The sequence below is a fragment of the Ipomoea triloba genome, chromosome 1 (assembly GCF_003576645.1).
Source record: "Ipomoea triloba cultivar NCNSP0323 chromosome 1, ASM357664v1".
Classification (NCBI taxonomy): domain Eukaryota; kingdom Viridiplantae; phylum Streptophyta; class Magnoliopsida; order Solanales; family Convolvulaceae; genus Ipomoea; species Ipomoea triloba.
Window position 1 is genome coordinate 34781913 of NC_044916.1, and position 16432 is coordinate 34798344.

General features: G+C 36.3%; 2 protein-coding genes across 2 annotated transcripts; both read right to left on the reverse strand.

The window, feature by feature from the left end:
• Positions 1–198: 198 nt before the first annotated feature.
• Positions 199–4929, reverse strand: LOC115999220 (probable beta-D-xylosidase 7). The gene is made up of 6 exons (XM_031239049.1): positions 4505–4929; positions 4105–4404; positions 2517–2686; positions 2333–2430; positions 994–1758; positions 199–915 (listed from the first exon to the last, which is right to left on the reverse strand). Exons 1-6 carry the CDS (start codon positions 4895–4897, stop codon positions 326–328), a joined length of 2316 nt encoding a protein of 771 aa, XP_031094909.1. The 5' UTR covers positions 4898–4929; the 3' UTR covers positions 199–325.
• A 3466-nt stretch (positions 4930–8395) lies between these two features.
• Positions 8396–13377, reverse strand: LOC116028597 (probable beta-D-xylosidase 7). Its single transcript, XM_031270361.1, has 6 exons — positions 12911–13377; positions 12432–12731; positions 11244–11413; positions 11058–11155; positions 9216–9980; positions 8396–9137 (listed from the first exon to the last, which is right to left on the reverse strand). Exons 1-6 carry the CDS (start codon positions 13361–13363, stop codon positions 8545–8547), a joined length of 2379 nt encoding a protein of 792 aa, XP_031126221.1. The 5' UTR covers positions 13364–13377; the 3' UTR covers positions 8396–8544.
• Between the last annotated feature and the right edge of the window lie 3055 nt (positions 13378–16432).

A 16432-nucleotide genomic window follows, 5' to 3' on the forward strand; every position in this document is an offset into this window, starting at 1 on the left:
GCAGCAAATTTCATGAAGAGTACAGACTACAAATGCAGGAAAGACAGCAGTTATGATAATTCAGAGTCATCATTTAGCAGGTTGGTGAAGATTGAAGATTACTATAGGTATGGAACTTTGCTTGCATCTTGGATTTTGACACTCACCATAGCCAGCTTTAGCAACTGCTACTCAGTACAGCTAAACAAGCTTAAAAGGTTGACATTGCCCAAGTTGTTCTCATTGTAATTAATTCTTGCTTCTATTACATCAACTGGAAGTGAAGATGCTGTCAACTGTTCTTGGACAGACGAAAACAAAGCAAAAGAAACACTAATTTAAGGATTCAAATTACAATGTCAATAGTGTGTTCAGTGTTCCCTACAACTAGCAAACTAGACCCCTCTTCAATCATCATTAACCCATCTTTGTTGGCGCTGCTGAGATGGTGACAAGGGCTGATTTCAAACTGAACTTCAGTTCTTTCGCCGGCCTTTAAGTTCACACTTTGGAACCCAACCAACTGTTTCAATGGGTTCCCTTCTCTCCCCTTAGCAGGCTTGATGAAAAGCAGCACAGGGTGAGTTCCATCCATTTCTTCAGAGTTTTGAACCCCAATAATGGCTGAGAACTTTGCATTCTCACAGGTTTCCTCTCCAATTTCCTCTACTGATATGTAATGGACTGAATCCAATCCCTCGGCTCTCTTCACAGTTGCCAGTTGGTTCAAGTTTATTGTGGTGGATGTGACAGAAGTGAACTCATAAGAGTATGTAGTGTAGCTAAGACCATACCCGAACTCGAAAACTTTAGGGCCAGTGTAGAATCTATAGGTTCGGCCAGGGTAGCCCGTGGATTGATCAGCCCTCATCCTCATGTCTGTCATTGGGATTTTGATGTAATCTTTAGGGTACCAGGTGACAGGCAATTTTCCTCCTGCAAGACAATTGGGTTAAATAAGGTTGTTCTTTCAGAATAACTTTGAGAGTTTGAGGAATAATGTTGGGTTCTTACCAGGATTATAGTCACCAAATATCACTTCTGCAAGTGCTAGGCCGCCTGCTTCGCCTGGATAGCCCGCCCACAGGATGCTGCCTATTTTCGGGTTGGATTTCGCGAAGGAAACATCCACGGGGCCTCCACTCAGCAGCACGAGTATGACAGGCTTCTTTGCAGCCTCAGCAACACTAGTAATGAGGCTCTCTTGCTGCCCGGGGAGCAGCAAGTCCACGCGGTCTACATCTTCCCGCTCTTGAGTTTGGTCCAGTCCCATGACAAGAACCACCTGATCCGCCTTCTTTGCCAGCTCCACAGCTTCGCCTATTGCAGCAGAAGTGCAGTTCACTGCATTGCAGCCCGGGTGGAACGGGGCATACTTGGCATAGCCCTGCAAGGCTTTGAGTATTTCAACAGATTTGCATCCAGGGCCATAGTAGTTTCCTTGGAGGACATTTGCAGTGTTGGCATTAGGCCCTATCACAGCAAGGGACGCGGTTTTCGTCTTGGATAGTGGGAGCAGCTTGGCAGAGTTTTTGAGCAAGACAATGCCCTTTCTTGCGGCTTCCAGGGCTACATTCTGGTGGTCTTGGCTGCAGACTTGATCAGGGCCAATGCCACCATAAGACAGGTTTTTGGGGTCCCCAGAGAAGAGTCCTAATCTCATCCTAATGCCAAAAAGGTTGTGAAGAGCTCTGTCTATTTGATCTTCGGACACCTTTTTCTTCTCAACTGCTGATTTTGTGTACTTTGCCAAATACTGGCCACAGTTCACATCCATCCCTGTTTATATTTGTCACATAAATAATGCATTAATTCAAAATAAATTAGCTCTGAATTGCTTAAACCTATCCGAATGGCCCATGACATGTGCATTGTCGATAGTGGCCTGGAGAAGTAAATCACATTGTCCATTAGGTGGGATAACTAGCCCGGTGCCCACCACAATGAATCTCATCTTGTGTCTTTGCTCACAATTTACCACCCAAGAAAGAACTAAACTGTCTGTGTGGATTTCTGATTTTTTTTTTCCTAACATGATTTATAAGTGTGTCGGCATACTCTTTATACTGCTAACCTGGCAGATTAGGTGTGGTGTCAACGTAACATACATGCTACTATTACAATGGGATAAGATTGCTAATGGACCAAATGAGAGAAGACATCAAGCTTCATGATGCAGTGTTTAAGACTAGTCAATTATTTGCTGTCAGGTTGGACCAACTAACACTCACATGGGTTAAGTCTAAAATCCCAATATCATATTTAAGCTAGCTAGTGTGGAGTGGGCATTTGTACTTTATGTTTGATGAAGTTATTAATTAATTTATAGTGAAAATAAGGAGTGTATTGATACCTGCATTGAGTACAGCTGCGACGGTGTCTTCGGGAGTTTTGGTATACTTATGGTCTTGGAAAACATTTGAGACCGCGTCACAGTCTGACGTGATGTACCTAAATATAATCAAAATATTGAATTTTAAAAACATTGTTAATAAAAGAAACATGAAACTTCAAAGGCATATAAATATATATAGTACCCATGAAAACCCCATTGGCGACGAGCAACGTTGGTGAGAAGATTTTGATCGGCACAGCTTGGGATCCCATTAACACTGTTATAGGCGCACATGATTCCGCTGGCTCGAGCTTTTTGTACGCACTCTTGAAATGGTGGCTGAAATGTATCTGACATGTCTTGTTTCGTCACCTATATATAAACATCTTAAATTAGTTATAATTTTTTTTGGTTCAACCTAAAGATATTCGAGTAAATCCCAAATATAAGAGATACATTTAAGTTGTATTATACTCAACAAATGATGACGATATTGTTTTTTTCATATGAAAAAATAAATAAATTTGATCTCTACCCCTTTAAAGTGATGAGACTACACTGGCACCCATGCCAATTTGTTCAAATTATATATATATATATATATATATAACGTTATCTTTTATTAGATTCCTCCTCCTCCTATGTTCCAAAGAAAAAGTATAAAATATAAGCTTATGACCCAGCCCCACGTCAAATAATGCCGGTCTACTTGGTCCCAATGCTTAAATGGTATTGGTTTGTGGGACGGTGGGACCTTCCTCCCATTTTAGAGGCAACGTCCATTCTACTCCAAAGTATAAATTAGAATTCATTAAATTAAAATCTAGTTACGTTTATAAATTATTAATAAACTCAATTTCATTAAATATCAATCAACAATCACAACCTACAAGAAAGTTTGTAGTTAGCTACTTAAAGACTAAGGAGCTAACTTGGTAAACCAACCTAAGTTTTCAGTAATTTCTATAAAGAATCAAACTTCAAACCGTGTGCTTACAAATTAAACTGCTCAACCAATTCGATTAAGGTTATCCAAATTACAATCTTATTATATTTATAAGCGCTAGTTGTATTTTCTTTACTAATACCCTTAAAAATTAAAAGGTATATATAGTCATATAATTAGTAGGCAAAATTTATGGTTTAAACATGTATGTAAGATTGAGTGAAAAATTAGCATAAAAATGTTGGAATTTAGGTGAATTGGTTGGACCGTTCCTTTGGTAAATGAGAATGAAATAACTTATTCCTCCAGTCACGGGAGTATGGTATGAAAATAGACTCTTCCATTTTATGCCTTCAGTCAACCCCTAGATTTCGACACCCCATAAAGAAAAAGTGAAACACAAGGAGGAAATCTGTCCAAGATTATCTATTTCAAATTTTGGCACTCACCCAAACATAGAAACGAATCTTTGAATTAAATACTCTGAGAAAAAGTTCACCAGAATACCAATGCGATAGGTTTAAACGACAGAATCTAAACTAAATATATCATATTTGACTGCACGGGATGCCATAGATATTACTATATTAATGTATATAAGAAACATTAACAAAAAAAAATTAATGCACAATCTCGAATAGAAAACTGTCCCGAAATTTCTTCTTATATATATATTTTTAAAAAGACAGAAAAGTGAAATCCGGGTCCCCCACCACTGACCGTTGTACTGTTATTGCAAAAAAAAAAACAATCAAAACCTGAGCACCACCCTAAAAAAATTTGTTTGTTTGTTTTTTTTTTAAAAAAAAGATTAAAAGAAGAATAAGAAGGAGAAGAAGCTTACAATGGCATTGAATCCATAACGTCGGAATCCATTCCAGTTCTCCAAATCATAGGCAGTGAAGTGTTTGCAGCAAGCGGAAGCTTGAAGATGATTCCCTATCCGACCACCTTGGAAGCTGTCACCTTGTACTCCTCGCACGAACGCCACCGCGTATTTCCCGGTGGTTGTCGGGTCTTCTCCCGGCGTTTCTTGGCCTCTCCCCCACCTTGGGTCTCTGAATATGTTTATGTTTGGTGCCCAGAACGTGAGCCCCGAAGCTTGACCTCCATTGTACACCGCCCTCGCCTCTTTCCCGATCACCTTCAGTTAACAACGACAAATCAATTCAAGAAAAAACAAAACAAATCAAATTATTAACTACTAATCGAAACGAGCTGAGATGGAGTTTTGTGTTAATTGCCTGGCCAATGCGGTACCAGAGGTCCTGGTCGAAAGACGCGGCGGTGAGGATGACCTGAGGGAAGCTGGTGGCGCCGCTGATCGGACCGCTCAACGAAATGCCTTGTCCGGCGTTGGCGACTCCGTGCAGCGCCTCCGACCACCAGTTGTATGCGGGAATGCCCAGGCGGGGAATGGCGGCGGCGGAGTTCACCAGCTGGGAGATCTTCTCGTCCAGCGTGAGCCGGGAGACCAAATCCCTCACTCGGAGGCGGATGGAGAGATCCGGCTTGCAGAAGCCGAAGGTTTTGGTTTGCGGGTCGGAGGGATCGCAGGAGAACGGCGGCGGAGCCGAGTGGGCGGAGATAAGGAGCAATGCCACCCAAAACACGGCTGCGAAGCCATGGAGTCTCATGGTTACAACTTAGAAGAAGAGAGAAGATATGATGGGTCAAAGTATAGGTAAGATTTTACAACTATTTATAGAGCCAAAAACCTTAGGCTGAAATTTTTATTTTTTTTATCAAGAAATAAATAATACATCTACTTGTATATTTTATATTTGAAAATAAATTATGCATAATGTAAAATAAAAAGATCAGATAAATAAATTTAAAAAATGAGAAAATAAAACCGAAGAATTGAAATTATATAGGTCTATACATACATACAAATAATCTGGGGCAAGTATCCCCACAATATTAGCAAATATCAATACATTATGTCCCAGATATTAATGCATTGATTTTGAAATATAGAAAATGCTGTTAATTGTGGATTCCAATATTTCATTATGCAAATATGGTTACGTAGAAACAAATTAAAGTATTGCCTATAATATAAACATCTAATACTTAAAATCTATCTATTAATGTCTTAAAACATACTGAGCATTAATTATAAAATTAAAACGTTGATTTTACTTTCACTAAAGTTATAACATAATAATTGCATTTTTGTCAACATAATAATTGCATGATTTACTCATCAACATGAACTGCTGAGTTACTGTGATTTACTTATGTCGACTTGAGATGTGAAGATGTTAGGGGCAAAAGAATTACGCTTTTGTGGATATGGTTAAGTAAGACATTCTTAAAGATATAGTCATATAGAATGTTATGAGTTTTGACGCATGCAATAAATTATAAGATATTTTAGTTAAATGCAGCAATGTATTTGACTATAAGTCGTAGTTTGGTTTGTAATTGCGCCTTTGATTAATTAATAAAGCCAAAATGGAGTAGTGTGATGTCGGTGAAAGATGCGTTGGTCATATTCTATTATGGTTGGAAAGTTTCATTCGATTGAGAAAGCATTAAATCTTCAATTTGGTTGTTGTCCTACTAATTGTGAGTGGTACCTACTTTGGAGTTTCGCAATCCTTATACCATGGACAAAGATTCACCGTGCACTGTAGATCTTGGTACATATATATGCATTTTATGTTAGTAGTGTGTTTTTTGTATTGTGTTATGAAATTATGTATTTTAATCGTATTAATATTTTATTTGAAAAAAACTAGTAATTGTGTATTATGTTATGAATTTATGTGTCTTGCATTTTGAAATTTTGTGCCTATGAACACAAATTACGTACCTAAATCAGATTTGTAAAATAAGTAAATATAACATTTTTATGTGTCTTTTGTTGTGATTTTTTGTATTTTGCGTTATGAAATTTTGTACCTCATTACTTTGATCCAGGATCCATAATACTATGTGAACCCTTTGATGATCATATAAGATACAAGATTCTTAAAATGTATCTGGGGCTTCCAGTTTTCGTTTTGGGTACAATTAACGTGGGCTTTTGTTTGCCTTGTGCTCCCATAGTGCTTCTTATGATTGTGAGCTGTAATTTGATTTCTTTGCTCTTCGGTTTCTATTCTTTTACATAACCTAAATTCCTTGATTTTGTAAGATTATATTTTGAATCAGGTAAATCAAATAAATATAATTTCGAAACTCAACATCAACTCATACACTTTTGTTCACAAAAAGCTCAACTTAAATCTAAATCTTGTACATTATTATTGAAATTAAATCTTATGTTAGGCTTCTCATCTATTAGACTAATGCTTCATGTGCTTCTATTTTTCTTATTCTTCATTAGACATATTCATTCGGATCTAAATCATTTATGAATAGGATTGCAACCCACTTCATCAATCATCTTGTCAAGTTTGCACACTTTTGATGAATCCCCCGTTGGCATTCATCAACAAATATATAGTTGGCTGATGGGTAGAGGATTTGGAAGGTGTCGGAGTTTGAATGCAAATCTATGAAGTGCTAGAGTTTGAAGAAGTAGAATTTTGATTTTTGATAAGGACAATATGAGGTTAGTTTTTTTGTTTTTGTTTTTTTTGTTTTTTTGTTTTTTTTAATTGGTGTCCAACTTGTTTTTGTTTGGGAGGGAAAAGACGATGAAGAGTAGTGATAGGTGGAGATGATTGCGGTTAGTGATGACTTTAAAAGTGAAGGCCGTGATTTAAGTCTTAACATATGGATTCTCGACGAAAATGAAAATTCATTATTCTCCAGTTATGAATATCGTGAAAATTGTAGATGGAGTCGTTAGAGTAGTTAAACGTTGAAGAAGAACATTTTTGGCCGTGGATCTTGGCTGATTGATTTTATGGTTTATATGAAATAATATTGATATGTTCACTTTTATGCGGTCGAAAACACGTAGACAAAATTAAGTGAAAATGATGCCTCTTCCTTGGTGTTGAATGGTTTGTTCACTTCGAATGAACCTAATGCTCATCTAATGTGGACACTATATCTATAGGCTTGAGAATTTCAGTATAGTTGAGACATAAATATAGTTGGGCTTGCTTTAAAAAAATAGTTGGGTTTAAAAACGGATAATTGCCATAGTGTACAAATCTGTACATTGGGCTTCATGGACAAACATTCTGACCTAACAGGCTACTAGCAAGGGCCTGATTGGATAAGGTTACCTATAATTATAAGCAAATTTTATTGTGGACCATGGTGTATGTAGCAGCATAAACCATCAAGTATGTATCATTATAATTAAACTTCACTTTTATTTGACAATTAGTGTTTTATTCATGCGAATAATTTTTTTTGTTATTATTATCATGAATTTAAATAAAAAATTAGAATCAACTATCATGTAGTGTGATGACCTCCCACTTACATTTCAAATAGGTGGTCATAGTTTCCAGTAGTGGGGTTTTAGATTCTTTGGGCATCTAAAAGGATTCTTCGAGTATTTGAAAATATAGTACAAATACTAATTTGTAAACTTTAAATTTTATATGAGTAGATTTAAACTCTAATCGGGATGCATTTATACAGGGCGTTTGGTTGGAGGGAATTTAAATTCAATTCAACTTAATTCTCACATAATTCCAAATGCAACTAAATTTCTTAATTTGGATAAAGGGAATTGCAATCCCCTCATTTTCATGGAATTAGAATCCCATGTCCCCTGAAATTTTAATTCCGTAAATTTTAGGAAGAAAAAAAAAAGAGAGAATCCAAAGACAAAATTATCTCTCCCTTTTTTTAACCTCAAATTAATGTATGACATTCCCTTCTAGATGATAACGTGCATTATTCTTCGACTACTGTCAACAAAGAACGATGTTCCTAAGCAATAATCATTATAGGCCAACCTTAATCAAGTATGTTTTCTCAAAACTCTCTAGTATTTAAATTTGATGTGTATATAGCGTATTTTCCTACATTTTGAAGAACAAAATTTTGAATTACAAATTTTAATATGTTATATATTTTTGGTGTTTGAATATGCAAATGGTATACTTCTCACATAAGATGATTAATAATAATAATAATAATAATAATAATAACAATAACAGAAACAACAATGGGTATTTTGGATTTTATACTACTTATTCCCTTTCAATTCTCATGTATATCAAACATTGAAATTGAAATTCCCAATAATTTTATTCCTGCAAATCAAACATTGACTCGCACTTTATTCACACATTATTATTTTTCCATGTAATTGCAATTGGCTTCCCACATAATTCATTTCCTCTAACCAAACGCGGTTAAGGATTCAAATTACAATGTCAATAGCGTGTTCCGTGTTCCCTACAACCAGCAAATTAGGCCCTTCCTCAATCACCATTAACCCATCTTTGTTGGCACTGCTGAGATGGTGACAGGGGCTGATTTCAAACTGAACTTCAGTTCTTCCGCCGGCCTTTAAGTTCACACTCTGGAATCCAACTAACTTTTTCAATGGGTTCCCTTCTCTCCCCTTAGCAGGCTTCATGAAAAGCAGCACAGGGTGAGTTCCATCCATTTCCTCAGAGTTCTCAACTCCAACAATGGCTGAGAACTTTGCATTCTCACAGGTTTCCTCTCCAATTTCCTCTACTGATATATAATGGACTGAGTCCAATCCCTCAGCTCTCTTCACAGTTGCCAATTGGTTCAAGTTTATTGTGGTGGATGTGACTGCAGAAGTGAACTCATAAGAGTATGTAGTGTAGCTAAGACCATACCCGAATTCGAAAACTTTAGGGCCAGTGTAGAATCTATAGGTTCGGCCAGGGTAGCCTGTGGAATTATCAGCCCTCATCCTCATGTCTGTCATTGGGATTTTGATGTAATCTTTAGGGTACCAAGTGACAGGCAATCTTCCCCCTACAAGACAATTTGAGGAATAAGGTTAAATAAGGTTGTTCTTTCAGAATAACTTGGAGAGTTAATTTGGGTTCTTACCAGGATTATAGTCACCAAATATCACTTCTGCAAGTCCTAGGCCGCCTGCTTCGCCTGGATAGCCCGCCCACAGGATGCTGCCTATTTTCGGGTTGGATTTCGCGAAGGAAACATCCACGGGGCCTCCACTCAGCAGCACCAATATGACAGGCTTGTTTGTAGCATTAGCTACACTAGTAATGAGGCTCTCTTGCTGCCCGGGGAGCAGCAAGTCCACGCGGTCTAATGTTTCCCTCTCTATAGTTTGGTCCAATCCCATGACAAGAACCACCTGATCCGCCTTCTTTGCTAGCTCGACAGCTTCGCCTATTGCAGCAGAGCTGCAGTTTACTGAATTGCAGCCCGGGTGAAACGACGTATTCTTGGTGTAGCTCTGCAGAGCTTTGAGTATTTCAACAGATTTGCATCCAGGGCCAAAGTAGTTTCCTTGAAGGACATTTGCAATGTTTGCATTGGGACCTATCACAGCAAGGGACTCGGTTTTCGTCTTGGATAGAGGGAGCAACTTGGCAGAGTTTTTGAGCAAGACAATGCCCTTTCTTGCTGCTTCCAGGGCTACATTCTGGTGGTCTTGGCTGCAGACTTGATCAGGGCGAATGCTACCATAAGACAGTCTTTTGGGGTCCCCAGAGAACAGTCCCAATCTAAACCTAATGCCAAATAGGTTGTGAAGAGCTCTGTCTATCTGATCTTCAGACACTTTTTTCTTCTCAACTGCTGATTTTGTGTACACTCCCAAATAAAAGCCACAGTTCAAATCCATCCCTGTTTATGTTTGTAACGTAAACAATGGATTAATTTCCAATAGACATTAAATTAGCTCGAGTGGAAAGAGTCTAGATCACGGTGACTTAACGGTAGCTGTGACCACGATTCGGTTCCGTTTCCGAACCGGCAGTTCACGGTTCCGGTTATATATGGCTACTTACATATATAACCGGCAGTTCACGGTTCCGGTTATATATGGCTACTTACATAATAAATTTTTTAAAGTTCTAATCCGATTCCAGAATTTCTTAAACCGGAATCAGAATCGTACCGTCGGTTCCGGTTCCGATTCGGTTCTAACACTGCACGATTCGAATCGAACCATGGTCATATCTACTTAACGGCCTAACAAAATAGTGAAGGGGTGAATCGATGACTCATGGCCATTAGGTAGGAGCATCTTTGGCTACTCTTCACAAGGAGCCCAACATATTGCGATTGTTTGAACTCAATTTTGTGTTCTTATCCATAATTTACTATTCAAGAATAAATTAAGCTATGAATTGCTTAAACCTCCCCCAATATAATGGCCCATAACATGTGCATTTAGGTATGGTGTCATCATACATGCTAGTGCGCTATTTTTCTAAAATTATTTTTGGAGTAACAAGGAAAATCTGTAACTATTATTTGAGAGTATATACTATGTAAATCTTACTTTATTATTTTAATCGATAAAAGAATCACAATAAGATGAATTAATCTAAGTTGTTTATGGCTAACCAGTTCAAAAAACAAAGAAGTTGAATGCGTCACTTATAATTTGGCCACCGTTTTCGTAGTGCGTACTATTACTATGGGATAAGATTGCAAGCTAAGTGGACCAAATGAGAAAAGACATAAAGTTTCATGATGCAGTGTTTAATACTAGTGAATTATTGGCAGTCATGTTGGACCAACTATCCCAATTCTTTCAAAAACATTCCTACATTCACATGGGTTGACTCCGAAATCCCGATTTCAATTCACATTTAAGCAATAATTTAGATCGCTAGTGTGGAGAAAATATAATATTATACTTTATGCTTCATGAAGTTATTAAATTTATAGTGAAAATAAGGAGTGTATTAATACCGGCGTTGAGTACCGCTGCGACGGTGTCTTCTGGAGTTTTAGTATAGTTATGGTCGTTAATAACATTAAAGACCGCGTCACAATCTGACGTGATGTACCTAAATATAATCAAAATATTGAATTTCAAAAACATCGTTAATAAAAAAAAAACATAAAACTTCAAAGGCATATAAATATATATAGTACCCATGAAAACCCCATTGACGACGAGCAACGTTGGTGAGAAGATTGTGATCAGCACAACTTGGGATCCCATTCACACTGTTATAGGCGCACATGATTCCGCTAGCTCGAGCTTTTTGTACGCACTCTTGAAATGGTGGCTGGAATGTATCCGCCAAGTCTTGCTCCGTCACCTGTACACAAACATCTTAAATTATTTTTATATGTTAATGATAAATATTTTTATTTAATACATTTAAATTATGATTTTAATATTAGACTCAAATATCCGCATATTATTAAAAAAAATAGTTATGTTTATGAATATTGACTGTATTTTCTTTTCAAATACCTTAAACAAAAACCAAAAGAAATCAAAATGCAAAAATTGTGGTTTAAACATGTACGTACGTACGAAATAAGATTGGATGAGTGAAAATTGGGTACAAAATGTTGGAATTTTAGGTGAATTGGTTGGAGCGTTCCTTTTGGTAAATGAAAATGAGATAATTTATTCCTCCAGTCACGGAATATGGTATGAAAATTGACTCTTCCATTTCATGCCTACAGTAAACCGTTATTTCGACACCCCAAAAACAAGTGAAAGACAACAAGGAAATCTGTGCAAGATTATCTTTATTCATATTTTGGCAGTGAACCAAACATAGAAAGGAATCTTGGAATAAACTCTCTTAGACAAAATTTTACAACATACAGATTTAACGGTAGGTATGGACAAAATTCAGACTCATATATTTTTAAAATTAAATTTATTAATTTTAATGATAATATAAACTCGCAATCAGTACTCAAGAATGTATAAGTAAATCACGTCTAATAATTTTGATAAAGAATTAGAAAAAGATAAATTAGTCTAAATTATTCATAATTGATCGACTAAAATCAAGAAAGTCACTAGGCTGTTTTAAAAAATATATATAATTGAACTTAATTTGTACGGAGTAATTATTATGTTAATGCTCTAACCAACTTGATTGAATGAAGTGTGAATATTAATGCATATACACAGCATTAAGAAAAGAAAAATATATAGACAGAGAAGTGAATCCGGGACCCCATGGATGGCCACCACTGACCAGTGACCACTGTACTATTATTGCAAAAGAACAATCAAAACCTGAGCATACACTACCGTAATAAAAGTTGCTTTTTTTTTTTTGATTAAAAGAAGAAGAAGAAGAAGAAACTTACAATGGCATTGAATCCATAACGTTGGACTCCATTCCAGTTCTCCAAATCATAGGCAGTGAAGTGTTTGCAGCAAGCAGAAGCTTGAAGATGATTCCCCATCCGACCACCTTGGAAGCTGTCACCTTGTACTCCTCGCACGAACGCCACCGCGTATTTCCCTGTCGTTGTCGGGTCTTCGCCCGGCGTTTCTTGACCTCTCCCCCATCTCGGGTCTCTGAATATGTTTATGTTTGGTGCCCAAAACGTGAGCCCTGAAGCCTGTCCTGCATTGTACAGTGCCCTTGCCTCTTTCCCAATCACCTTCAGTTATATAACAACAAATTAAATCAAATAATCACTTCAAGAAATTAAAACAAAACAAATCACATTAACTACTAATTGAAACCAGCCAGCGAGCGAGCTGAGATTCAGACATTCAGTTAGTAGTTAATATGATTTGTTCTGTTATGAAATTGTGAATATAGAGTTCTGTTCCTTGCCTGGCCAATGCGGTACCAGAGGTCCTGGTCGAAAGACGCGGCCGTGAGGATGACCTGAGGGAAGCTGGTGGCGGCGCTGATCGGACCACTCAACGAAATGCCTTGTCCGACGTTGGCGACTCCGTGCAGAGCCTCCGACCACCAGTTGTACGCGGGAATGCCGAGGCGGGGAATGGCGGCGGCGGAGTTCACGAGCTGGGAGATCTTCTCGTCCAGCGTGAGGCGAGAGACCAGATCCCTGACTCGGAGGCCGATAGAGAGATTCGGCTGGCAGAAGTGGAAGGCTTTGTTTTGTGGGTCGGAGGGATCGCAGGAGAACGGCGGTGGAGCCGGCTGGGCGGCGGAGCTAATAAGGAGCATTGCCAGGCAAAACACGGCTGCGAAGCCATGGAGTCTCATGGTTAGACGACTAGCGAGGGAGAAGATGAAGATGGCAAGAAAGTAGTGATGCATGTGTCAAACTGTAGCATATATTTTATAACTATTTATAGAGCCAAAAAGCTTAGGCTGAAATTTTTATTTTATTTTTATCAATAAATAAATGTTTTAAAAAATACATCTACTTGTATATATATTTTATTTTATATTTGATAAAATAAAACCGAATAATTGAAATTATAAGCATGTACAAAAGAAAACTGGGCCAAGTAACCCCATAATATCAGCAAATATCACCAGATTATGTTCCAGATATTAATGCATTGATTTTGGAATATAAAATGTTAATTGTGGATTTTGTTATGCAAATATGGTTAGGCAGAAAGAAAAAATTGCTTATAATATAAATATCTAATACTAAAATCAATTTGGCTCTTAAAATATATTAATTGTAATAAAATTAATATATTATTTTACATTCACTAAGGATACATTTGGAAAGCAGGAAAATGATTTTCGGAAAATGTTTTCTAGAAAATGAGTCATTTTTTGAAAAACATTTTGATTTTCAGTATTTGGTTGCGTTATGAAAAACTGTCTTGGTGTGTTTGGTTCATTTTCCGGAAAATGAGTAGAATTGTATAATTATATATTTTATTTAAAATATAAAATAATAATATTTATTATAAAAGAAAAAAAAAAGGTTCGGCTCTAGCCGTCCGGCCGAAACCAGAGCAATTTTTGGCAGATTGGTTTCCGCCGGAAACCAGTCCGCCAGAATGGGTGAGATGACCATTTTGGTCATTCCGGAAAATGACTTATGAAAAAAATTTTCCGTAAGTCATTTTCCGGAAAAATGAACTAATTTTCCTTTGTTTTCCGTTGACTGCATTTTTCGGACGTTGCCAAACACCGAAAATTCGAAAAACATTTTTCGAAATGTCATTTTTTGGGTTACCAAACACACCCTAAAGTAAACATAATAATTACATTTTCGTCTAAGAAAAAATAAAAGACTAATGTTTTCTGCTTAACCTACTAAGCAGTATAGGAGTTTCACCTAATGCAGTGAGCACCAGACATGTCCTCCTATCTAATGAGTGGATGAATAATCACTGTGATTTACTCTGTAACTATCATGTCGTCCAAGGTGTGGGGGGTGTTAGGAAGGAGGGAATTACATATTTTGTGGGCAAACTTAACCTAAGAGTCTAAGACATTCGTAAAGATGCAGAATTTGACACATGCAATAAATTATAAGCTATTTTAGCTAAATGCAGCAAATGTGTTTGACTAGAAGTCATAGTTTGGTTTGCAATTGCGCCGTTGTTTAATTCATAAAGCCGAAATGGAGAAGTGTGATGTGGGTGAAAGATGAGTTGGCTATATCCTGTTATGGTTGGAAAGTTTCATTCGAATGAGAAAGCATTTAGTCTTGAGTTGTTATACCATGTACCAAGGTCAATCTGGCCTGCTCTTAAATGGTATATTTTTAGTATTGAAATTGTTAATTTCTAGAATATAAATTGTGTTTCTAAGTCAAAACATATAAATTGCATATGTTAACATTGTGTTTTCATAGTATAATTTAATGTGATAGTTTTAAGTAGCAAATAAGCTCTTTTTGTGGGGGAAAAATTTTGAAAGATTTTGAGTTTGATTCCCATAATTGATGAAATAAAATTTTTTAAAAGATAAATTGTTAACATTCAAAATTCAAGTTGCGTTTAATCTTGAATTGGGTTGGTGTCGTACTAATTGTGAGTGGTACCTACTTTGGAGTTTGGATACAAGATTCTTAAAACGTATGTATGTGCCTATGTGGGGCTTCCCATTTTCGTTTTGGGTACAATTAACGTGGGCTTTTCTATGCCTTGTGTCCCCATAGAGGTTCTTATGGATGTGAGCTGTACTTGCATTTCATTGCTCTTAAGTTTATTTATTTATTTTTTTGGGGTGCTGTTCCTATTGTTGTTGTTGAATAATGAAGTTTTTTTTTTTTGCCTAATTATTTATTAAGTTCTACTGAGCTCCTCCAACTTAGTTTTGGTTCTTAACTTACAAGTTTACCATAATAAGTTTTTCAACTTCTCTAAACTACCATTATAGTCCTTTGAGTTTGAGATGTTATTAACTTTGGTCATCAACTTACAAACTTACCACAATATGTTCTCCAATTTTTTTAAAGATAGCACAAATAGTCCTTTGTTTTTTTGTTATTATTATTATTATTATTATTATTATTGCAAATGAGTCCTAAAAATTATAATATAATTAGAAAAACACTTATTGGATCGATCTAAATATACATATTATGTATTTTAGATTATTAAAATTCCACTAAAGTTCCTCCGACTTGGATTACACTAAAAATCCAAAAAAATGGCGCTCGATTTTGAAGTAGATCACAAGGCTGGTTTGATGTTTGCATTGCAAGTACTACGTATTATTATACTTTTATGGCTACTTTCTTCTTGCATTTGTTAACCTTCTACCCATACTCCATGGCTTTATTTTTTTTATTTTTTTTCATGGAGTGAAACAAAAGTTATTTGTCTCAAGGTAGTGCAAATAAGATTATAATAATTAAATTTCACCTACCACCCTCTCAGTAAAATGTACATTTTATTCAATAAGAGTGTTTCTAATTATAGTATAATTTTTAGGACTCATTTACAAAAACAAAAAAAAAAAACAAAAAAAAAAAAACCTTTTAAAATTTGTTTAAAAAAAATAAAAAAATAGAGGACTATTTGTAAGCTTGTAAGTTTGAGGACATATTACGGTAAGTTTGTAAGTTGAGGACCAAAGTTGGAAGCATTCCAAACTCAGAGAATTATTAGTGATAGTTTAGAGAAATTGGATGACTTATTATTGTTGACTTGTAAGTTGTAAGTTGAGCACCAAAACTGGTAATGCCTTAAAGTTAGTAGAATTTACTCTTATTTATTTAATTATATTTACACAAACAATTCGTCTAAACTCAAAACTATAATATTCATGACAGGAATCGAATCATATTGTTAAAAAAGTCTTAAATGAAGTTCCACACTTTCCCATATACTAAATAATTGCTTTGGTCAATTGGTGTGTTGTAACTGAGATTTATACAATGGTGTTTGGAAGGAGGGGGGGGGGGGGGGG

Excerpts from the sequence above, each read along its gene's own strand:
- LOC115999220 (XM_031239049.1), bottom strand. The coding sequence starts at position 4,897 with ATGAGACTCCATGGCTTCGCAGCCGTGTTTTGGGTGGCATTGCTCCTT. Across the intron at positions 4,405-4,504 it reads TCTGGTACCGCATTGGCCAG|GTGATCGGGAAAGAGGCGAG; the intron begins GCAATTAACACA and ends TGTTAACTGAAG. Across the intron at positions 2,431-2,516 it reads CGCCAATGGGGTTTTCATGG|GTACATCACGTCAGACTGTG; the intron begins GTACTATATATA and ends GATTATATTTAG.
- LOC116028597 (XM_031270361.1), bottom strand. The coding sequence starts at position 13,363 with ATGCATCACTACTTTCTTGCCATCTTCATCTTCTCCCTCGCTAGTCGT. Across the intron at positions 11,156-11,243 it reads CGTCAATGGGGTTTTCATGG|GTACATCACGTCAGATTGTG; the intron begins GTACTATATATA and ends GATTATATTTAG. Across the intron at positions 9,981-11,057 it reads CGCAGCGGTACTCAACGCCG|GGATGGATTTGAACTGTGGC; the intron begins GTATTAATACAC and ends AAACATAAACAG.